This window comes from Lissotriton helveticus, chromosome 1_1 (genome assembly GCF_964261635.1).
Source record: "Lissotriton helveticus chromosome 1_1, aLisHel1.1, whole genome shotgun sequence".
Classification (NCBI taxonomy): Eukaryota; Metazoa; Chordata; class Amphibia; order Caudata; family Salamandridae; genus Lissotriton; species Lissotriton helveticus.
In genome coordinates, this window is record NC_136057.1 from 473,788,044 (window position 1) to 473,809,532 (window position 21,489).

At 45.6% G+C, this 21,489-nt stretch overlaps 1 protein-coding gene across 2 annotated transcripts in view; it reads left to right on the forward strand.

Moving 5' to 3' along the window:
• The window catches only part of LOC144811986 (cathepsin E-B-like), a 461,737-nt gene that overhangs the window by 200,378 nt on the left and 239,870 nt on the right, over positions 1-21,489 (forward strand). Inside the window, exons 1-2 of one of the 2 annotated variants that reach the window (XM_078673900.1) lie at positions 12,035-12,099; positions 14,924-15,101. In XM_078673900.1, coding sequence (XP_078530026.1) covers positions 12,044-12,099; positions 14,924-15,101 — 234 coding nt within the window. In that variant the 5' untranslated portion in view covers positions 12,035-12,043. Of the gene's footprint in view, positions 1-12,034; positions 12,100-14,923; positions 15,102-21,489 lie in introns of those variants that run through there. The other variant, XM_078673901.1, reaches the window with a different exon arrangement.

Genomic DNA, 21,489 nt, shown 5'->3' on the forward strand with positions numbered 1-21,489 from the left:
GACAACACTCGTTGAATTGATTTAAGATTGTCAATCATCTTATATTGTAAAACACAAGTTCATGGTCGGGCATATACAGGTTAAGGCAGCACTGCATAAAACAAATTTGTGACAACCATAATGCACTTGGTGCTCAAAAATGTGTCTGTGGTGAACGTGGCGACGCAAGTGAAAGAGTGAACAGCATGGACGGCACACAGAGAACAAGGTGCAAATACTGTATAGTGGGTGGCTCAAGTATTGTGACAAAGTGATATCACAGAATACAGAATTTTTTTGCAATTGGTATTGAGCCACATTTGAGAGGTACGCCTGTTAATATGCTGTTAAGTTGACGGCGTTTCGATCCTCATTAGTTGGGATCGTCATCAGGACTAGGTTTTCTGAATAGGGGCCTGCTGAGATGGGGAAATTTGTCGTTTAAACAGAGCAGAAGTCATCTGAGAATGGACGCCAAGCCTGCACGGGGGCAGGGAAATAGGCGCTGGGAGGCCGTCTACGATCAGCCGATGGCCGGGTACGGGTCCTTACTGGATCGGCGTGCCGGTGCGGGAATAATTCCGGTTGCAACATATAAAGCAGGTTCCCCCCAGATTTGTCAGTTCCCGCTATGTCTATGGGGACATGATCCGCCATCAGACAGATGTAACTGGAAGAGCCGGTTGTGCCTGTCCCTGCTGGATAGGTCGAGAGGGAATGAAGGGCCTGAAACAGGGAAGGGTGAAACAAAGGGGAAGACCCTCCCCCCCCGCCCCCCTCCCCCACCGACAGAGAAAACTTAAGACCAGCAGGTGTCTGTAAGGCGCACTTGCCCCTCGGTATTTGAGGAATCTGACTGAAAAGAGGGGAAGCTAGTGTCGCTGTACCTTATCCACAGAAGACAAAAATGCGTGCATCATGGCGCTGGAGCTTGAAAGACAAAACAAAGAAAAGCCCAGGGGCAAATACACCCCCCTTTCTCTTCCCGTTTAACCTTTGCCAGCTCCATCATGCTAGGAAATAATTGTTGCAAACTGACCCCGGGTCTCGTTTAGAGAAAATATCTGCGCTCTGATGGTAATGGAGGCAGGTTTTTTTCCGTTCAGAATAGCATTGTGTGCACGGAATGAGGAAGCAAGGCTTGGTTTAAAGTGCCCATTGGACCTGCCTGCTCTCTACCTCCCACGCTAATTACTCCGTGTTTATTGTTTTGTTGTAATGCCTGTTTGGGAAATTATCACCGCATTATTGGAGTAAATCCTGCAGTGTAGAATGACAAGCCGCCTAACGAGGGAGTTCGCCATCGGTCATTTTGATGAAACCCCGTGTGTCGATCGTATTTCGGTTGCCACCTTTCTCAGAGAAACATGCTATCAATTTGTTAATGTTAATGCACGGATGGTCACACCTCACGTTTGTTTCCATTGAGGAATTTGCTGCGCCTGTCATATGTGGCCCTGTGTAGTTTGTATGGCCCAGATCGTCTCATCAAGGTGGAGGTTTTTATTTTCTCTAGCTTCTATTCTTTAGCCCATTTTTGCCAGATTTATTTTTATATTATGAGCTTCAGTTATGATATTTTAGTTAATTCATTTTTTTAAATGCAGTGCTGCATTCATAACTCTTTACTGCAGTAGTTAATTTAATATGTCATAATGGCTCGGAGGAATGGATAGTTTGTGCTAATTAACTTTTTTTTATCACTCTAAGCCCCCTTGGTTCTCTTGCTCTGAATTATATGCCCTTGCAGTCATTGACTTGAGTCCGTGACAATGTCAGCACCGTGAGTATAATTAAAGATGCTCGTTATGTCAGGGAATGGTTCAAGTAGCGTGTATTATTTTCTCTGCAGTTGTGTTTGTTTAGTATGTTTGGGTGGACAAAGGTCCCGTCACGCTTTTTACAGATTGGCTTTAGCCATTTTTTCCTGGCTTTAAGATATGCTGGGCATATAAATAAAACATGGGACACATCCTCTTTCAGCCCCATCTCGCAAAACTCACATATATCGGATCCAACGGCCCGACCAACCCCTAATTGCAGTTCCAGCTAGATGTCCTTTCTTTTAATTGCAAAATACCATACCGGAACTTTAAGTATAGGCCTTTGGCCAATGGAGGGTAAATTTCATCCATAAGGGGCTCTAATTGCATGGTCACTTTAACTTCAAAAAATTTCGAGGTTAGAGTCCCTGTTCTGGGGTTTGATAGCACTGAATCTCTAATATAGTCCCAGTACCTTTGTTTCAGGATCCTTTTTGAGCTATTTGTGAGAGAATCAGGGTCAAACCAAAAATCACTTAACCCTAGTTTTTCTAACCATTTTTTGACGTACTCTAACCATGGCAAATGCGTGGTATTCCTTATAGCCAGTATCTCTTTCAATGCTTCTCTGTAATCAGTCAGCTCCTCAATGGACCATAAGCGGACCCAATAGAGCAGCGGACGGAGAGAAGCATAGTCATCTGTACGTCGAAAATTAAGGTCCCATAGTACGGGTGTCAGTGGTGTTGACCCAGGTATCCCTAAGAGTTGCCTAATAAAGGAATTTTCCCTCACTCGGAAAGTATCCTTTAAAGCATAAGCCCAGAGATCCGCGCCATAAAGTGAGGATGATTGCACTTTGTACTTAAATAGTTCAATGGCTGGTGAGACTGCTTTAAAATGGCTATTCTTATGCCTCTTTAAAATCGGACACTGATTTTGAGTCAGCCTTAATTTTGAGTTCTCCAATTGTGTTTTCCATGTAACTTTACTGTCTAAAATGATACCCAGGTATTTAAAATTGGGGACTTCTTCAATAGGTTCGTTATTTATCTTAAAAACTTTGCTAAAACCTTTGTGAGGGTTGATTGTCATAACTTTTGTTTTTGAGGAATTAATTTCTAGTTCCTTGTCATGACAATACAAGCTAAATTTGTTTAAAAGGTTTTGAAGCCCCTTGGGTGTCTGAGAAATTAAAATAGTATCGTCTGCAAACAATAATGCCGGAACGGCTTGCCTGCTCAATTTGGGAGAGTCATGCTCGCAGCCCAAAAGAGTGTCGGGGATGTCATTGACGTATAAGGAGAATAAGGTAGGTGCCATTACGCACCCTTGCCTTACCCCTTTCGCTATTTTTATCTTCTCACTGACTTCTCCGTTTGGTCCCCATCTAACTCGTGCGTAATTATTCTCGTGAAGTCTAATTAAAATTTGAAGGATGGGGGGAGGAGCTTGGCGGGCATCCGTGATGGCCGCGTGAGCACAGCGCTCTCCGGACCCCCGCCACTCCCGGCATGATATCCTGATTCTTCACGAGGATTTATGTAGAGGACGCTGGGCTGATCTTCCTGGGATTTTTGGAATTTGATTTGGACCCGGGGCGCCGAAGATACGGCGATTCGAACTTTCGGGATCCGCCCTTGAGGTGCGCCCGGGACTGGGTGAGGCTCTCTGGCCGTCTCGGAGTTGAACAACAGCGGCAGGGGGATTGGACTTGTGGGTCCCCCTCTTAAGTTTCGGTTTCGATTCTGCCTCAGACTGAGACATCTGGCAGGGGAGTCTGGCCTGGGCTGGGTCCGGTGCACGGGACGGCTGTCGGGCCTTTGGCTCGCTTATACTCCTTTCAGGCTGGTCCTCTCCTAGTGGTACCCTTGCAGCGGCCTTTTGGTCCCGACGCCCTACTTTCCTGTGGCCATTTCCATCGGGTCGAGTGAGTCTCCTGGTGACGCGGTTTCCGACATGGCGGGCAGAGGGGACCGAGAGACACGAAAGACCAAGACGCCCCTGCGTGGGGGCCCGGTCCAGTCTAACGTTATGGACCGTTACACTCATGCGAAGGGGTCCCCCGGAGCCGCCCTGCCTGGCCCAAGTGCGGTTGACCACATTGTGGACGCGTCAACGGAACCGTCCTTACAGGACATCATGGGCGCCATTTCTGGCATGAAGGAAACGATAGGTCAGCAATATGAAGCTTTGGCCCACAAAATCGACACCGTGGCCATTGATGTGAACTTGATTCGGGCCGACCTATCTAAAACCAATGAGAAGGTGAAGTCGTTGGATCTCAAGTCATCCAGCCTCACGGCAGACGTCTCGGAGATACAGACGGAGATTGGCAATCTCCGTAGGGTGAACGATTTCATGACCCGGCGCTTGGAGGACTTTGAGAACAGGGCACGTCGCTGTAATGTGCGTGTGGTTGGCGTTCCGGAGAATCCAGAACCGCACTCTGTTGATCTCCTGGTCGAGGACCTGATCCAGAACTACCTCTCTCCGTCTGGGCTGAGTAACTTCTTCGCAGTGGATCGTGCCCATCGTGTTCCGGGAGGCCAGGGTAAGCCTGGTGCCCCGCCGAGGCCTATTGTTGCGAAACTCTTCCACTATAGGGATCGGGACGCTATCCTGCAGGCATCACGTGTGAAGGGCCCGGTGGCCTTTGAGAATGCCACGGTGAACTTTTATCCGGACTTTTCTCAACAGGTGCAGAGACAGCGTATGGGCTTCCGTGGAGTCAAGAAGCGTCTCCGGGACATGGGATTGCGCTACGCTATGCTTTTTCCGACCAGGCTGCGAGTTGAGTACAATGACCGAACCTTTTTCTTTGATCGGCCTGATTCTGTGAATGACTGGCTGGACTCTCTGCCGGACCGACCTCCTGCGGCTGAGTCCGCCGCCCACCCGGGTGGTGCTGAGGGTGGTGTAGAGAGCTGAACTATTTGTCTCTGCCCGGGTCCTCGTGTAAAGTAACTTCTTCTGGGATTCTATGCCTAAGTGCCTCTACTGTCGTTGTGTTTTCCTTGTTATTTGTCTTGTTGGGGTGGCGGGTGGGCCAGAGCCTTTCCTCCTCCGGGGTCTTTCTGTAGAATGGGGGTTCTTGGGCGACAGGCACACTGCATGTTGGGGTGGCTTTTTAGCTTCTTGCAGGGGTGCAGGGTGGGGGGTGTTTCCTTGATTGTTGGGGGGTGGATGGGTGGGAAGTTTGATGTTTGTGTGTTGTGTTCTCAAGGCGAATCTATCTTGCTAATGATGTTTTTGATGCCATGCTCATTGGAGGGGGGTTGCGGCGTTGCTGTGTGGGATGGGGGGTAGCGGGTTGAGGTTTATTTCGTGGAATGTTAATGGTCTGGGGGATCGTATTAAGCGGGGTGTGGTGTTGCGATGTATACGACGTTTGTCTCCTGATATTGGTTTTCTACAGGAGACTCATTTGGTGGGCAATACCTGTCGTGCAATGAATAGGTGGGGCTATCGCCTCGCCGCACATTCGGGGTTTACCACGGGTTCCAGGGGGGTGGGTATCCTTGTTCGGGCTTCCCTCCCCCAAGCTATTGATAATGTGATCCTTGATGATCGGGGGCGTTATGCCGTCCTCGTGGGTCGCTATGAGGGTCGGACCCTTTCCTTGTTTGCCGTTTATGTGCCCCCCGGTCTACAGACCTCTACCTTTTCCGATTTGGGCCGTGTGTTGTTGAACCTCCCTGATAGTGCTCTCTTCATTGCAGGTGACTTTAATTCTGTGTTTTCCGGTCTACATGATCGTCATCCCCCTAGGGACACCCCTTTGGCCCAACAGTGGCTGGGTGGGTTTCTGGATACGTTCGGCTTGGTGGATTGCTGGAGACTTATGCATCCTACTCAGCTTCAATACACTTTCCACTCTGGGGCCCATGGGAGTCTGTCTAGACTGGATTATTTCCTGATGCCTGCGGCGCAGTCGCTAGCGGTTCGTGAGATTAGACACCTCCCCCGGGGCATCTCTGATCATTCTCCGCTCTGGCTTTGTTTTGAGGTGGGGGTGGAGGCGGCGGGCCGAGTTGCTCCTATCAACCCATGGTACCTCACCTCCCCCGAGACCCGCAATCTCTTGATTAAGTCTTTGGACTATTATTTTTTGGACAACGAGGATTCCGTCTCCTCTGCGGTATCCCTGTGGGAGGCCTTTAAGACAGTGATTCGCGGGCAGGCCCTTTCCCTTATTGCTGAATCCAAAAAGGCGAGGAATCGAGAGGTGGTAGACCTTGAGAGGGAGATTGCTGAGATAGAGGCTGACCTAGAATCGGATGTTACATCTGATAAACTCCACGCCCTGGGTCTGAAACAATTTGCTTATAAGTCTTTGGTCACAGATGCGGCTAAACTGATGTTTCGGGAGCAACAGGGTCGTTTGTATGATGTGGGGGACAAAGCGGGTAAATTACTGGCATGGTTGGATAAGAAGGAGAGGGCGAATCGTGTGGTGCCTGTGATTCAGACTTCGAATGGTGTGGGAGTGACAGACCCGGTTGGAATAGTTGAATGTTTTACGGATTATTTTCGTGTGGTTTATACCCCTGTGTCTGAACGGGATGTTGATGACTCTCGCCTTTTGTTGCATGATATAGCTCTGCCCAGTGTTTCCGATTTAGACCGAGTCTCTTTGGAGTCCCCTTTTACTACGGACGAGATAGCGACGGCCATTCGCTCACTCCGTTCGGGCAAAGCTTTGGGCCCGAATGGATTGCCAATTGAATTATACAAGCTACGTCCTGACAGGGTGGCGCCCTATCTTCGTACCATGTTTTTGGAATCCCGCGAACGGGGTATTCTCCCATATGATCAGCGTCTGGCTACGATTGTTGTTATTCCCAAAGAAGGTAAACCTCGGGACCTTTGTTCGTCTTACAGGCCCATTTCCCTGTTGAATGTTGAACCCAAGGTCCTGGCTAAGCTCCTGGCTACCCGCCTCTTGACGGTCATTAATGGCCTGGTTCATCCGGATCAATCCGGATTTATCCCGCATCGCAACACAGCTCTTAACCTACGTCGTCTTCACGGAGCTGTTGCGAGGGCGGGGCTTCTGACGGAGCCGGCCATTTTGGCTTCGCTGGACGCCTCGATGGCCTTCGACACGGTAGAGTGGCCCTATCTTTGGGCAGCTCTTGAGAAATTTGGTTTTGGACCTGAGTTTATTGGTTGGGTGAAGTTGTTATACGCCGAACCCTTGGCACAGGTAGTGGTAAACGGTCGGGTTTCTGTCCCCTTCTGTCTTGGTAGGGGGACCCGTCAGGGGTGCCCCCTGTCTCCGTTGCTTTTCGCGCTTGCCCTGGAACCGTTGGCTGCGTGGCTTCGATGGGAACCTTCACTCAAAGGGATCCGTTGGTCACCGGATTTTGAAGACCGCGTTTCGCTTTACGCGGATGACATTCTTCTGTATCTTACTTCCCCACGTGAATCTTTAAATGTCTTATTTGACGTTCTTACTTCGTTTGGTGCTAACTCGGGTCTGGTTATTAATTGGGCTAAGTCCTGTGTGTATGTTCTCTCGGGTGTTTTGCCCCCATTACCGGACAGGTTTCCTATCCAGGTAGTCCAATCTGGCTTCAAGTATTTGGGGATCTTTATTACGCTGGACTCCTCACTCAGGTTCGAGCGTAACCTCCTCCCCCCGCTTCTTCGGCTGCGACTGGATGTGGCCCGTTGGCGTAAGCTACCCCTGTCTCCTCTGGGCAGGGCGGCCCTTTTTAAAATGATGTCTTTGCCGCGATTCCTATACGCGCTTCAAAATTCTTATGACGACGTTCCCGCTGCCTATTTCCGGGAGATCGAGAGTCTTCAAAGGCAACTGATCTAGGACGGGCGTCCACGTATCGCCCTTGCGAAACTTACCATCCCTTGGTATGACGGGGGCATGGCGCTCCCCGATATCAAGAGATATTATTGGGCTGCCCAGCTGTCTGCCATTAACCACGCAATGTATTCCCCGGGTCGAGATCCGGCCTTTGAGATGGATAGACTCCAACTGCCGGGAGGGGATTTTAATAGAGCGCTTTACTCCAGATCGGCCGGGCACCATCTTGCGGGCCCGTCCAGGATCGCAGTCAAGGTGTGGCGCGCTGCGAATGTGAGTTTGGGATGGGAGAATCGACTGACAATGGCGACTCCGCTTTATGCTTCTGAACGTTTGGGGTGTCTCTGGTCTACTAAGGGCTTTGACCGCTGGGATATGATTGGGATATGTAAAGTGGGTGATGTCTGTGTGAAGGGTAGAGTGAAGTCTTTCCAGGCCCTTAAGGCAGAATATGACTTGAGTGATAGAGAGTTTTTTCGGTATTTGCAGGTCCGGCATGCCCTGGCCTCAGTTCTGACTCCTGATGTGACCCTGCCCGAGTCCTCCCCCCTTGAGGATCGTATACTGGATGGACACCTGCCCGATAGCACTATCTCCCTTATTTACAAGAAACTGATTAATACTCGCGCTGACTTATTGGTCCGACTTAGGGAGGTTTGGGTCGGTGACGGATTGGACTTGGATGACGAGGATTGGCAGTCGGCACTCTCTTCTCCGAAAGAGGTCGCCATCCCCGCCCGTCTCCGTTTGGTTCAACTTAAGATCCTCCACCGGGTGTATGTAACTGGTCCGCGTCTGGTTGTGATGGGTTTTTCCCCAGATGGCTTATGCAAGCGTGGTTGTGGGATGAGTGCTACATTTCTGCATATTCTTTGGGAGTGCCCGGTGGTAGCAGCCTACTGGACTGATGTGCTTGCGGTGATGACTGTTGTGACTGGTATTACCCTGCGGCCTGAGGCCCGACGATGCCTGTTGAACGTATGGGAACCCACCGACTATTCTGTGGCCCAGACCAGATGGGTGACCTTGGGATACATGGTCGCGAAGCGGGACATTGCGCAACTCTGGGGCGCATCCAGGCCTCCCGAGGTCTCGGTTTGGGAGGACAACATGGACTGGTCCATGTTCCGAGAGAAGACTGTCTATGTGGCTAGGGGCAGACCCAGGGCGTGGACGAAGATTTGGGGTCAGTGGAATGCATATCGTGGAGATATTTGTACCCCTCCCTTGGTTGACACTCCCGATGTTATCCTATCTCCCTAGGCTGACGTTCCCGAAAACTTTTCATGTTGTTTTAGGATTTTCCTGCCCTCCCCGCTGGCCCCCCCCCCCCCGGCCTTGCCGAGTCCCATTGATTTGCTTTTGTCTTCCTGATTAGTGGTTTTCCCCTCCGCCTTCTGGGCTGACTTGATTAATGTGCATTCGCCTTGTTTAGAGTTTGTTGTTTTTATGACTAATACAGAAAATTGTTATGTCCTGTCCTATGCTTTGAGCAATAATTGGTATATGCTTTGTGCCTGGCCACGGCAGTAATCGTTTGCTTCTTATGTTGTGCGTTGCTATTAGCGGCCAGCCCGTGTGGTTGTGGGCCCATCTTTGTAATTCTTATTTTATTGCTCAATAAAAGTCTTTAACCAAAAAATAAAAATAAAAAAATTTGAAGGATGTTCCCGGGGACGCCCATCTTGTTTGTCTTCCATAGTGCTACCCTCGGAACCATATCAAAAGCTGCCTTCAAATCGACAAAAGCCACGTATATATGGGAACTTCTTATAATCGTATATTTCCAGACTAAACATAAAAATCTAAAAACCTGGTCTACAGTGCTTATCTTTGATCTAAAACCTGCCTGAAATCAATAACAATGTTCACCTGCCAATCTACGTTCAGCAGACATGTAACAAAAAGAAAGCATCTTAATTTGCAGTGACAAACGACTTGAAAAATGTAACACACCTCTAAGAAACACTGCACATAGGGGCTCATTATACATCTACACCCGCCACCAGAACGGAGATGGGACCGACCGCCAGACGTGCAACGGTCCCACCGGCCCAATTAGGATGTGCCCGCCATACTTTCAGGCGCATCCAGTCCTTTTACCTGGTGGCTGCAGCACAATCCGCAATGGTAAAAGTGTATGCACAGCATTTCCATACACCACGTGGTAGGCACCGCGTAGTGCCTGCCACTTGCTGCAGGGAACTGCCGCCATGGAAAGGCCTGTCCGCAACCACCTGCTAGGCACCGCCACCATGTTACTGGCCCAGCACCGCTCTGCCGGCAATAGGAGCGATTGCTGACTGGCGGAAAAGCGGCGGACGGACTTTGAATCTGCCGCGATAGCCCCGCCATCATAATATGGTGGGTTGGTATTTCATGTTACGATTGTGTAGCGGTCGCCACCGCCGGCTCGGCAGTGGTGATCTTTACTCCATTATAAAGAGCCCCATAGTTCAAAATCAAAATTCAATTATTTAACCACAAGCATGGTATTATTTTATGTTGTTTAAAAATATTACACAACAAAATCATGAATGCAACGTGAAACTTCTAAAAGTCAGTTAAAACTAGTCTCGTAGTATAGGAGATATATTTAAAATAAAATTAAAGGTGGGTAAATGGAAATAAAAATTATGCTTTTCACATTGGGGTTCTGAGCTACATCAAAGGCAACTCAACTTTGCCCTTGTTGTTTATTTTAGGTCATTCAGAACCCCTCTGTGAAAAACACCTTCTTGTTATTCATGGCTATCCATTTACAATTATATTTAGTGTAAATAAATAAATGTCCAGCCTCAGCAAACTGAGACATCAGGCTCCATTTAAAAGGCTAGAAATGTAAAACTCTGAAATGTATCAAAGGGGAGAAAGTTTTCAAGATCAACAACCTGGCTTTAAGCCACACCAATAGGCAAATCATTAGATACACCTGAATTTGCTGCATCACTGAAAGGTTGAAAAAGCAGGACTACAATAGTTGTCAAATCTATGACTAGACAATATCTGCGATTAACTAGTTTAGTTTTGCTTGGCCACTTCTCTACATCAAGCTTTCAACACCAAGCTTCGAGTCCAAAGAACCAGAACACCACCTATACATTGGACCTTTGGCTTCAAGGAGTTCTGTGCACGTCAGTTTCTGGTAGCCCTCTTGTGTATATTGCTATTGAATCATAGGGTCCCCTTTAGTTGTCATAGCCATGTTAACCATGTTTCTTTGAAACCAACAATCAGCATTTTAAAGTCTAATTCAAGCAGGTACATATGAAAACATGCATTGGAAACATATACTACAAAATATCTACTGCAATATACAGGTTTTCGAAACCTTAACAGGATGTAAATATCCCACTGCAAAGAATTAGACTTGATTTAGATGTCTAAACCCAGCGAAACACACTTTTACTCTATGTCACTCCACTCCATACACTCTATGCCACTCTACTCTACACTATTGGGTCACTGTGCTTGTCATCTCTCCGGAGGCAGGGGGTAAGGCTGTTCTGATCCTACTAGACCTATCAGCAGCCTTTGAATCGGTGTCCCATTCGAGGCTCCTCTCTCGCCTTCAGGACATAGGAAGGCTGAAGTCTTTCTTGGAAGGTAGGAGTAAGGAAGCGTGGACGCCTCCAGTCTCCTCAGGCATTAAACAACTTAAAGTGGGAGATCCCTCAGGGCTTTGCCCTTAGCACCCCGCTGTATAATATCTGTATATATGGCCCTGATGGCTTCCCTGGTAGAGTCCTTTGGTGCACAAATAATTTCCTATGCTGATGATACGCAGCTCCTCTTCTCCTTCAGTAAAGGTATATTATTACTCCAGATTCCATTAAACCGTGTCTTACGGCCGTCTTCCAATGGATGCACGTGAAACAACTAAACTGTAATGCAGAAAAGACCAAGGCTCTCTGCTTCGACCGAAACTCTTCTTTAGACTGGCAGATTATCTGGCTAGATGGAGCTCCCCCACCAGGCCTGCAATCAGAGGCGGTCAAAAGTGTGGGAGTTTAGTTTGACATTCAGCTGTCATTTCAAAATTAAATAAACACTGTGTTAGGAACATGTTTTGTTCTTCTCTGTTCTGCTGAAAGGTTTTTGCATTTTCTCTCCCTTTTGGCCCGGAAAACAGTGACTTTAGCCGATATTACGGCTAGGCTGGATTATGCAAATGCACTTTACTTGGGTCTTCTACAGTGCCTAGTAAATAAGCTACAGGTAATACAAAATGCGGCTGCTCACCTGACGCTCAAGCTCCCATTAAAGGCCCACATTTCTTCACACGTTCGTACCTTGACTGTCGGTATTTGCTTAAAGCGTCATTTTAGTTCCAGGGTAGGTTACTGACATTTGTGCCAAATCAGTGACCTGCTTTCATTGATTGACCTGAATGGAAGCACTGCATGACCTAGCCAGGTATAAAAATGACAAACTCCACTTTAAACGGTCATTTCGTTCCAGTGCAGTGGCAGCAATGCGGTGCCTGCTGCTGTCAATGGTGTGTGTTCATTTGAGCACATGCCTCGAGAGGTAAGAGGCCAGTGCAAACCTTTTATCAGTTTCACATGTTGTAGTGAGCAGTCTTAGGAGGGTAGCAGTAAGAAGGGCCAGTACTCTCCCATTAGAAGTGCTGCATCCCTGCTGTAAAGTGCAGGTACTCAGCAACCGACAGTACCTGCCCACATAATGCATTGATTTTAAGAGAATGAAGAAACCTGCTCAGGAATTAATAAAGACTGACAGATGTTGTTGTGATTGCATTGTGCAAGTTTGCATGTCGCAAAGTGAGCTACCTGGGGCACGAAATATCAGGAGAAGGTATTTGTCCCAAAAAGGAACTGTTGGAAGCCATTAATGATGCACCTGAGCCAAGCAACAGAGAGGAACTGAGGTCCTTCCTAGGATTAATTGAATTCTATGCGAAGTTCATAAAGAACTTTTCTCACAAGACTTACCCACTGAGGCAACTGATAAAGGAAAGGAACAAGTACATATGGAATGACGAGTGCCAGAGCACCTTCGCAGCGTTGAAGAAGGAACTATGCTCAGCTGTTCCATTACAAGGTTTTGACCCTATACTCCAAAATGTCATAACAACCGACGCAAGCTGCAAAGGATTAGGAGCTGTACTCTCCCAGAGAGATGTCAATGGAAAGGAGTGCACCATTGCCTTTGTTTCACGCTCTTTGACCCCGAGTGAGGAGAAATTTTCGGTCATTGAACGAGAGGCATTGGCATGCATTTGGGCACTGGAACATTTTAGACAGTTTGTCTGGGGTGGCAGGGTTATTCTTCGCAGCGACCACAAACCCTTGACTAAGGTATTCACGACAAAAGGATTGTATAATGCGTCACCTAGGCTGGCGCGATTGTCCATGAAATTGCTGGAGTACAATTATATTGTGGAATATGTACCGGGGGTAAGGAATGTTGTGGCGGATTTTTTGAGTCGTATGCCATTGCCAGAACGTGAAATGTGTAAAGATAAGGATGAGGAGAGTGTTGCTAGTGTGAGAGAAGAACTAGAGGGAATTTCACTCGAGGAGTGGAATGTGGAACAGGACAAAGACAAGACATTGTGTGAAGTAATGGAAGTGGTAAAAAGAGGGTGGGGCTCAAGGAGTACCTTAACAGAGAAATTAAAACCATTCTGGGAAGTAAGAGATGAACTTTCTCTTGAAGATGGGTTGTTGCTCAGAGGGGGAAAGGTAGTACCACCCACTACTCTAAGAAAAAAAATGTTGGACATTTGCCATGAGGGGCATTTGGGAATAGCTAAAACCAAGAACAGGGTTAAGAACAGCTATTGGTGGCCAGGAGTAAGCTTGGAGGTGGAAAGGGTTGTCAGGGACTGTCCCTCATGTTTAAACTCTGACAAAACTCAAGTAACCTTCAGACCACCATTGCAACCTATACCATGCCCATCCATGCCATGGGAGAGAGTAGGAATAGACATCATGGGACCGGTGGTGGACAACGGGGAACAAGTGTACATGGTTGTCCTTATTGATCACTACTCCAAATGGCCAGAAGTGAAATTCTTGACCCAACCTGACGCCGTCAGTGTGGTGAGATTTCTTGACAAAGTCTTCACACGGGAAGGTCTTCCCAAAACCATAGTCAGTGACAATGGCCCACAGTTCACCTCTGACACATTTAAAAGCTATATTCAAAGAAACAAAGTGTGTCACAAAACTACATCAGTGTACCACCCTGCAGGCAACGGAGCAGTGGAGAGGTTCAACAGAGTCATAAAGGGGATTATTCAGTTGGCCAAGTATAACAACAAAAAATGGAGACAGGAGGTTTGTAAAACAGTGTGGGCGTACCGCATCACACCATGTATTACGACGGGCCACAGTCCGTTTGAAATTATGCGGGGCAGAACACCTTTGTGTAAAGAAAATGTAGGATGGGCCAAGGCAGCCAAAAGAGTTATCTGGTCTACAGAGCTGGTTGAGGAGAAGTTGAAGTTGTCACAAGCCATGTACAAGGAAAGGTATGATGAGAAACATGGTTGCAGACCAGTTACTCTGGAGGTTGGGGACACTGTGAGGGTGAAGAGAAGTGGACACGTAGGCAAGGGCAACAACAGATACACTGAGCCACAGGTTGTACAGGAAGTGTATTGCAATTCAGCATTACTCAGCGATGGCAAGGTATGGCACTTCTCTGCCCTGTCACAGTGCAAAAACAAAACAGAGATACCTGAAAATCTGACCCTAAAACAGACTCAAGGTTTAGATAGGGCATGTTTTCAATGGTCAGATGAAGAGACTGTCATGGAACCACAAGCATCCAACACTACAGAGTTACCAAATCCTGAGTTGGGCAGTACTGCTTCCAATCAGTGTGAGCCGGGTAGGACAGATGTTAGCAGAACAAGTAGGAGGTTACCATCTCCACAGGCTCCCTGCCGTGAGGTTAACCAAGCCACCAGTAGAACAGGAAGGAGAATATTACCACCCATTAAATTGTCAGATTATGTTTGTGAGTAACTGTGAAATGTATTTTTAACCACACTTGGTCACATGTTAGAGTATTGCAGCTCCTTACATTTGTCTCCTCTTCTCTCCCTCTCCCTTTTCCCATTCTCTTTCCTTCCCTGGTTACTTTTCCTCCCCATTAGGAGGAGGATGTGTTGTGATTGCATTTGTTCCCTCTACACCGTACGCCCGGCAATTACGTCACCAGCTGTCTCTGGAATGTTGACAGATGACAGCTGGTGGCAGGGTCGGAGGTTGAGCGCTCCGCACCTCGGAGCGCGTGTGTTGGTGCAGTTAATAAAGGAACTTCATTCTAACCTACACAGCCTCGGAGTTTCCTTACAGATGTGTGTTTGTTTCTGTTTCAGAATCCCGCTGTTCCACTTCAAGTCAATCAAGACCCAGCTTCGTGAAAGAGAGGGGCTGGAGGAGTTTTGGAAAATCCACCAGAGGGACATTTTTGCCCGGAAGTATTCGCAGTGCTTTCCTTCAGATATATTTTTACCATCTAGTCTGACTTATGAACGCCTCTACGATTACATGAATGTGAGTACTTTCCCCAAACTTTTCACTTCCACATTTCCTGCCAACCTTTTGACACTTGAGACAGCTTGTAACTGACAAAACCAGTGCTAAATTTGAGCTAGTGGTTCCTGGTGGGGGCCACCAGAAGTCTTTTTTGGGGACCAGCCCTTATTTGTCTGCATCAGAGATTTACTGAGATCAAGGGAAGGAATAATAAACAATGTGGAAAGATGGAGGAAGTGAAAGATGGAGAAAACCATCTTAATGGTAGAAAACATGAGCCTACAAGAGTGAGATAAATGGGCTGGGAGTGTCTGGCAGTGGATTGAAGAGATTTGAGTGTAATTCAAGAATACATACACAGTCTTAGTGTTCAGCTGTGGGCTGCTAAGCAGAGCTCTGGGTACCGCTCATCATTTTATAAAAGCACTGAAAAGGTGTATATTCGTCTGATTAAAATGAAATCACATAAATTATTTTTAAAAAGGCTAGTCCCGAAGGGTCAAGGTCATTGTGTCCTTGAACTAAGCACCTATTTTGGCTAAATCTATTTTGTTTGAGCAATAGAACTGGGTTCTTATGGGACATTGTAACTTGAATAAAATTGTGATCCTCCCTAGATTTATACATTTATTCAGAGCTATTCATTTATATGTAACAGCTGTTTTCTTCTCTCGGGTTGAAGGGCCTTGGGCCCACTTTATTTGACATTATAAAAGATCTAGCTGCTCAATAAGAATCCTACAACTACTAAAAGATAAAGATGGGAGGTCAGATCGTAGCTTAAAATACTATTACTGGTCTGCTGTCTCAGAGCGCATGTCTCAAGTAGTGATCTACCATGAATCCTGGTACTTGCTATTTCTTTATTTCGAAGTTGGCCCAAGGGTACGATTCCAAGAACGCTCATACTTTAAGAGTACTCTGTTTAAGACCCTTCTGGTGTTTTACCAGGGGTGGCAAAGTTTAAGGGCTACATTTTCAATTCCCTCTCTCACTCGTTATATGTCTCTATGGTTTAATCTGGATTTTCCTTCTTGTTCTCATGATTTGCAAGGGGTGGACTGATTCAGGTTGCGCCTTCAATCCATTGGCCAGCAGTTTGCAGGGCATCAGGTCTTATCCTTTTCGGATTTAGTTGTGCGAGTTGCAGTTCCGAGCACAGAGTAGAATAGGAATTTTCTTAACAAGCAAGTTAAAGATTCAGGACAGTTGAACCTTGTTACTGTGTTTCGAATTGTTGAACAGAATTTATGGAAGAGGGAAGATTAGTCAATTCTAGAAATTACTTAGGTGGGGATTACAAGTTTCCTGGGCCATAGGACTGACAAATCTGCAGTGGCGTGGGGGCAACTGCTGCACCAGTGGTCCAACCACCCTATTCTGAGATTTGAAGTTAGACCACCGCAGGCCCACTGAAACTGCCCGGGAACCACCGTTACCTGGCAGTGTTGCATCGGTGTGAGGTGGTAATATGCTGGCAGTGCCTTTGTGGCACTACCAAGCATATTAGGAGTTTGCTCACTGCCAGCCTTTTCACGGAGGTGGGCCTGCTATGAAAAAGCTGGTGGTAAAGGAACTAAGGGGGTGATACAGGGCCCCCTGGTGCCTCAGCCTATGGAGATGCATGCAGGGGGACACATGCTGTGCCCCCCTGTGTGCATGCACCCCCTTTCTTGCACTGCATGGACTGCAGAGTCCATGCAGTGAAGGAATGGGCTTTGGTGTTCCCATTGTGGTGCTTTTTCAAAGGCCCCACCGTGGATTTGCCAAAGGACAGCCCGCCAGACAATGAGAAAACTCGTAATCTGGCAGGCAGCCGGCGGTGAGCTTTGGCACTGTGGGAGCGGGGCGGTGACGTGCCGGACCACTTCCACACCGCCAAACTCAGAATCAGGCCCTAAATTCGGATCTTTGTAACAATATATCCACCTTAGCCTCCAAATGGACTCATAAATTATAACTACAAGTGTCTGCTGATGCTCTTAGTTAATCAATCCAGTTGAGTGAATGTGTCTAGTCTGAAAATACATAATTTCAACGTTCTTCAAGATACATATTATACTCCGAACCGTCTGTTCAACTGGGGTTGCTAGTCTAGTTCAGAATGCTTTTAGTGTGCTATGGTGTGAGTAGACACTGTGCATATTTTCTACTTATGTGGTGTATTACAGCAATATTGGCAGGGGGTCTTTAAGGAAATCTCCTGTGTTACGCTAAGTCGCATTTACCCATCTGCTCAGCTGATTATCTTTGGTACATCTTATGAAGTACCCTTAACGTTGAAAGGTATTGTTTTCTTCATGATTTTGATGGCTAGGGTTTTGGTTATGCAATTTTTGCTTGACTCTAAACCACCACTGACTATTATCTTGTTTAAGTAGTTCTTGGATATTTACGGTTTAGCGCTGTCCCTTGTCAAGAGTGCTCCAGCAAAGAAACATTTAAGCCACATTTAGATGCTGTGGCCGAAAGAGAGCTGGGAGTCCATAGCTCATCCATAAGCTGGCACCTTGTTTTTTATTTTATCCTTCCTCACTTATTAAGGTTGCTCACCTCTATTCTGTTCACTATTATTGTGATATAGCGGCTTTGGTTCTCTAATTTGTATGATATGGTGTCACCACTCTGTTGCATCAATGTTGTTAAAGTGATGATAAACCAATTAAATACTAAAATTAAACCATGAACTTTTCTTTACCTTTCTTTATGGTCTTTTGGCAAGGTACACAAATGGTTGCAGTGAACAGTCATACATCATTTTGTCTGTGCCGCTGAATAGCTCTTTTATATATGGGATTCTTCCATCCCTGGATAAATGCCTGTCTCTAATTCCATTATAATCCATGACGTGTGATGCACCTAAATTTATAAAGGAAAGACGTCGGAAGTCAACTGTAATAATGTATTACAGTTGAGTTCTGATGTCTCAATGCCTGCTGCCGGAGCAGGCAGCCAATGAAAGTTGCTTTTCTTTCTTCTGCTCTATTTTTGTAGCTTACAGTGACAAATATAAAGAACAAGCTTATTTTTGTCACTCCTTAGATAACAATAGAAAAGTTAAAAACGTTCAGCTCTACACATTTCAAGCAGTACAGCTTAAAAAAAAAGACTGGTATTGAACTGGTTCTGATATCTTTTTGCAACAAATATCTAACAGGTTTCATATGTGTTTAATTTTTCAATAGAGGTTCTATGTTTATTCTTCGTGTTTGCAAACATGCTCTCACATTCAAATAAAAGAGCTATACACTAAGGTTTTAAGTGGTTTGTGGGAAATGTGATGGTGATTCCATGTATAATATTAGATAAAGTACCCCCTGTTGTAGATTATAAGGATATTGCAAGTCACTTCAGGGTTCCATAAACTTATTAAGGAAGTCACCTTTCGGCCTCGTTCCTCTATATGGTTATGGAACTCCTTGGTGTCTTGCAGTATCCTTAAAATGAACCGTAGGGGGTACTTTATCCCTTGTATTATTTTTATTAATGCATTTTAAAGCCTGTTTTCAATTAATGGCAACAGATGCCCATCCAGGAAGTTGAACTATGCCCAGACACGTTGGTTTTATTGTTTAACTTCACATTTCCTCAACAGTTTGAAAGGCCATTGGTGATTTTTTCAGTTTGTCCACCTTGTCCTCTCTCATGAGGAACATTTAATCAAAGTGCATATTTTGTTTTTGGAGTGTTCCCAGTGGATATGTTACCTCCTTCAGAAGTCAGTAAATAAGTACCTTTTCCTCTTTGTAGGCTATATCTCATGTTTAGGACCTTTAACAACTGGTATAACCCTCAGCAACAGGCTATAACACAATATTAAATTGGGTAATAGTCATACCTGTTATTTACAGTGCTTAGACATGACAGAATTGTTGTATAGAGTACTGCATATAATTCATTAATATTATATTTCCAGGGAAGATAACACATAAGAAATACGCAAGTCAGACAATTCGATTTTGCTTTGAGTCATGACATAAACATTCCAGAACATTTTTATATTGCTCTATGCTTTGAAAGTTTGTGTGCAGTATCAAGGCCATCTGCTCATCCATATGACCTGTTGCCTCATGCTTTAACATTACAGGGTTCTGCAGCCTATACATCAAGTTTGCAAATATTTAATTCTGTATGTCAGTTGTTGGTTTACTGTTGTGCTATATTGACCTATCATTGGGAAACTTTGATTATCTTCTTATCATACGTTTTTGTATTTGAATTTTTATTGTTAAAACACCTTGAAACAGAAGTGCTGATCAGTAAACATCATCAGGGTTTTTATATAAATTTTCTATTTTTATTAGTCCGGGAATTATAAATTACAATCAATCAAACTCATATTCAGTTTTTAATGAAGTTTTGGCAGGACAAGCTGTAAACAAATAGATTCTTCGTGGATGAAATACGATTAATCACTTAGCACATTGAGGAAAATGATCTAGGTGGATCGACTATGTGGCTAATACTATCACTGGGTTGTGTGAAATGGGGACATCAACTTTAAATTCTATAAACGCAAATATTTCCCCTCAAAATTCCATAATGTTCAGGCAGAGCTATACTAAATACAACTAATGTCCCTTTGCCCCTGTGGAGCATCTAGAGCAATTAGGCTTAATTATCTTGTCAGCCTTATGGAGAAATATGGGGTTTCTATAAACAAGCCATTTTGCAAACAATTGCATACACCTTTAGTTAGTCTCTTGAATGACACCAGCATTTAATTCATTAATTGTTTTCCGGATTCTGGTGTTAAAATAATTTGAAGCCAAGACAGGGAGATGATGGACGGAGCTCTGAAACTTTTCAGACACTCAGCCCTAGTCACAGGTCTGGGTTGAATCCATCATCTTTCTTTAGCTCACTTCGCCACCTTGGTTCAGGCCCAGCTATATGCAAATCAGTCTTGATCCTGTGCCTCATGGGAACAGCCCAGCCCGAACTGCCAAGCCAGGTCTTATCTGAACTGGAAACAAGCATCCTGGGACTGGTTTCGGGGTAACACCCCTCACCAACCAAGCTAGCTTGAATCCAGTGGCAAAGTGAGCAAGGGGCCCATGTCTGGCCATAACCTACCAACTTAGGGCGAAAATGTTTGCGTCAAAACAATTTGGGCTTTAGTTTCCCATATTTGGTTTATTTTGCAACAATGATCTAAATGTTGGATTTCCAGTAGGATTTCATACCATTTCTCCAAACCTTGCCCTTGGGTACTTTCCAATTAACAATGCCCCAACTTTTTCCGCCACATTAATGGAAGAGTGGTTGATCTTTTAAAGGTAGGAAGTTATTTTTGAATGGCCTCCAAATCCCTTCTCCCGGATTTGTATTTCCTCAAATGTGTACCAATGTTTCCATACTGTGCCAGTGACAAAATCAGCAGTTTTTTCCATAATTCCATGTTTCTGTCATTTCATAATTTATTTTTCAGTGAGGAGTTGTTCCTCTCTGGCCACCAATAGATCTTATAGTCTTGAGTCTGAGTTGACAAAGGAATTAGAGAAATAACTGCTTTTTCCTTTAGAAAAACCTCGGAGAAGCTGCTATATATCTTACATTTTGTGTGATTTTGACAATCACAAAATATTATTCCATTTCGTATCTGCAGTAGCTCCAGTAGAAGAATATTATGAAAGCACCTTTGAGAGACATGTGGAGTCTTAAACCAGGAACTATCGGATGGAAAAACAAAATGTATTGCAGCTTTATGTTTTGGACAGTCTCAAATGCCAAATCAGCAAATACCTGAAAAAAAATGTTTATTTTGAAAGAACAATCTTAATGGCCTGCTGTACAGTCCATTTGTTGCTCCTAAAATCTGTGCGAAGAATTCTAGAATTACTAGCAGGACCCATTAGGATTCTGTAGGCTCACATTATTGTCAGATTACCTTTGAAATCAGGTGAAATTACTTTTTAGCAGGTCAATTAAGTAATTCAACTTCCACAGCAGCTTTGGTTGACTTATCTGGAATCCCAAAATAGGGTCTCATTACGTATCGATGTTGAGCGGACACACCACTGGAGATTGGAAACTGACGGACCATAGGTCGGCGGTTTCGACCACACAATTTGATTGCGACAGCCACATGGATGGTCGGAAACATCCATTTTTCAATGGCAGCTTGTGCAGCGGGCAGAAAAGACGTGCAGCACAAGCTGCCATTGAAAAATGGATGTTTTTAAACATCCATGCCCTGTGTGGCAGGCTCCATGAAGTGCCTGCCACATGGTGCATGGATGTTTAAGGGGCTTCATAGGTGCCTCCCATGCCCCATAGCAGAGGGGCCAGGGACGAGGGGTCCCTGCTAGGGGCCCCCATGTCACTTTCTGACAGCATTTCCATGTCAGAAAGGCCTACATGGAAAGGCTGTCAGAAAGTGCCATCATTTTCACGACGGCGGAGC